The sequence below is a fragment of the Rhagoletis zephyria genome, unplaced genomic scaffold, assembly GCF_001687245.7.
Source record: "Rhagoletis zephyria isolate East Lansing unplaced genomic scaffold, Rhagoletis_zephyria_1.1 Rzeph_scaffold_25767, whole genome shotgun sequence".
Lineage (NCBI taxonomy): Eukaryota > Metazoa > Arthropoda > Insecta > Diptera > Tephritidae > Rhagoletis > Rhagoletis zephyria.
The window spans coordinates 2,920-5,765 of NW_016182825.1; the positions used below are offsets into that span (position 1 = coordinate 2,920).

Genomic DNA, 2,846 nt, shown 5'->3' on the forward strand with positions numbered 1-2,846 from the left:
GTGGTACTTGACCACAGAGTTTGGCAGTTGATTGCTGGGGTCAGTCGAAATCAGGTCAGAAGAGGACTCGTCCCCCTCTTCTCCGTTGATCAGTGGAGACTTCTCGTCGATGGCCACGGTCGAAGAGCCATCCGCCTGTTCATCCTCCTGCTGTGACACCCCCTGCTCACCCTGAGCAGTGGTAAAGTGGCGACTCTTCTGGTGAAAGAGGATGTGAAGAAAGTTGACCAGTGTCGGGTAGTATTGAGCGCACTTCCAGGTAAAATTGTGATTGCCTTCCTGAAACTTGTGCAGTTCCTTGTAAGTGGCTAGAGAACTCTGCGGTGTGGAAAACAAAGTTACTCAACGGTAAACAAACAACTGTACCTAAACCAACTCACATTGAACAGCTTTTGCATCATCTCGGAGGGAATCAGCTCATCGGCCAGGCCGGAGATGAACAAGGTGGGCAGTGAAATGGTGGATATCGCCCGAAGTGACTGGTACTGGTTCTTGTAGAAACAGTTCGGTATAAGGCGAAAAAAGCGTGCGAAACATGACTGACTGCGTCCGGAGCAGAGCAGGTGACGGGAGATCTCCGGTATGCTGGTGAAGGTGTTCTCCACAATCAGCGCCGCTGGTTTGTAGTTTGACTGCAACTTCGAGCTGGTCATCAGCAGGTGGGCGACGCCGATCACCACCGCTCCGCCCAGAGACCGACCAAAGAGGACAATCTTCGAGGAGCAAATGTCATTGCGACCGTGGAGAAACTTCAGCGCTGCGTAGGCATCCCGCAGCAGACCTGACTCTGAGGGAGTGCCCTTGGAGAGGCCGAAGCCTCGGTACTCCACGAGGAGGACGTTGCACTTCAGTCGATTGACAAAGTCAATTGCATTAGGCAGGCGATGGCCAATATTGCCGGCGTTGCCGTGAAAGTAGACTAGCGTGGGCGAGGTAAGGCTCTCCTCGTGTGATGGCCTCTTCAGGAGGATTGTGTGAATGATGACATTGTCCTCCGTTGTGATGTAGTGCGTCTCAAAGTGTCGGAAGCCGTAGCTCTTCGGCGTCAGCACCTTACTTCGAGAGTCCTTTGGACAGTCCGGATTGTACAGCAGCTGGTCGCAAAGCTGATAGACGCTGTCTGTTGAGTGCAGAAACCAGGAGTTGATATAAACAGGATAAAAACTGAGGAACAACAAACTTACAGAGAAAGTAGGAAACCACAATGAGGACCGTTAGGAGAACGCCGATGATGTAGGAGATGAGGGAAAAGACGCACAGAAAGACCAGAATGGGCTTCCAGTTCCGCCTGACCACACAACTGAACAGGCGACAGTATCTCCACAGTTGTGTGCAGTACGATTGGATTCTTTCTAGGAAAACCATGGCCATTTGTTTACAAACGACTGATGGTACTGCTGGTGCTGATCTTGACACACAAAAAAAGTTCACCCAAAGTTGTTGATCATCTTCAGGCAGTAATGGCAGTCAGTAATAATGGCCACATGGTGACTGGCAAAGTGGAGATCAAGCAAGACTAGAAAAGTGAGATGGTGGTGGTGGTGGTGGTGGTGGTGGTGAAAGTGCAAAATGAGAAACGTCAATGAACCAACAAACACTGTGCAAATGTGAAAACACAGTGCAATGTGCAGTCAGGCATTTGTTGTTTTTGCTCCACACTCTGAGAAGCTGCAGAGAAGCATGCGCACGCCGTGCGGTACTAAAGAAAATCGCCCGCGCGTTTCCATTGACAACTTTGGTCCACCACCATCTCTGAATACTAATCACTATCGCTTCCAATTGCATTTATTTGATGGCTGAAGTATGGGTGTCATCTCTCTTATGACGTCCAAGCAGTGATGGATGGCAATTATAAATGTTGTATGTACACACAGGGGAATGGAAAAACTTTCCGAGTAAGGTGATAGGTCCTAGTGAGAAAGCAAGTGCAAGAGTGTCCCCTTTCAGGCTTCAATTTCGCCCATGTACAGCTGTCGGTCGCTGGAGCAGGACAAGACTGAAAGAGAATATGGTGTGAAATTAGAGAGATTTCTGCTTTTTAAAAAAACCATTAATTTCCTACCGATAGGCTCCTTGGGATGAAAGACAACCTCATTAACTGAACCAGTGTGGCCGGGCAGTTTGTAGAGGATGCGCTTGTTGTAGACGTCCCAAATGTTGACAAAGCGGTCGGCGCTGCCTGCTGTGACGCGACGGCTGTCCGGTGACCAGGAGCATCGAAGGAGGTTCTTCTCAAAGTTGTGCTGGTGACCGGTCAGTGTTTTGAGGTTCCGGTTTGTCTGCACAAACGGTCTAATGTCCCAAATGCATACTGAAACAAGCAAATATTGAATTAACTAACTTGCTCATCTCCTCTATAGTTGACCACTTACAAGAGTTGTCCATTGAGTTGGAGAGCACTAAATTTCCGTCCGGAGACAGTGCAAGGCCGGTTATAGTGTCAAAGTGGCCTGCCATCGTGTACAGCAGCTTGTTCTTTCGCATATCGTACACCTTCAGAACGTTCTCAATTCCACCGACAATCACCTGATCGGCAGCATCGTTGAAGGTAATAGCAGTTAGTTGGTAGTCGTCTTTGAACGTTGAAACCACGCCTCTCTTTCTAGTGTCCCAAATTCTGACCGTCTTATCGTCAGAAGCGCTGCAAAGTAGCGCCTTATTTGCGTCTCGAGAAGTAGAACATGAGTTGACGATTCCCTGGTGTCCAGTAAGTTTCTTCACTCGAACACAAGTGCCCGCGTCCCAGATGATTACATTCTTGTCAGTTGAAGCAGAAAAAATCAAGTCACCTTGTGCCGAAAACTGCACATCAAGAATTGCTCCTTTGTGGCCGCCATTCAACAGTG

The 2,846-nt window shown here is 48.8% G+C and overlaps 1 protein-coding gene across 1 annotated transcript; it reads right to left on the reverse strand.

Moving 5' to 3' along the window:
* Positions 1 to 1,943: 1,943 nt before the first annotated feature.
* Positions 1,944 to 2,841, reverse strand: LOC108382207 (U5 small nuclear ribonucleoprotein 40 kDa protein-like; the record flags this gene model as incomplete). Its single annotated transcript, XM_017638601.1, has 3 exons — positions 1,944 to 1,996; positions 2,063 to 2,311; positions 2,373 to 2,841. Coding segments are annotated over 3 exons (771 nt in total), but the record flags the coding sequence as incomplete, so codon positions are not given.
* Positions 2,842 to 2,846: the final 5 nt, after the last annotated feature.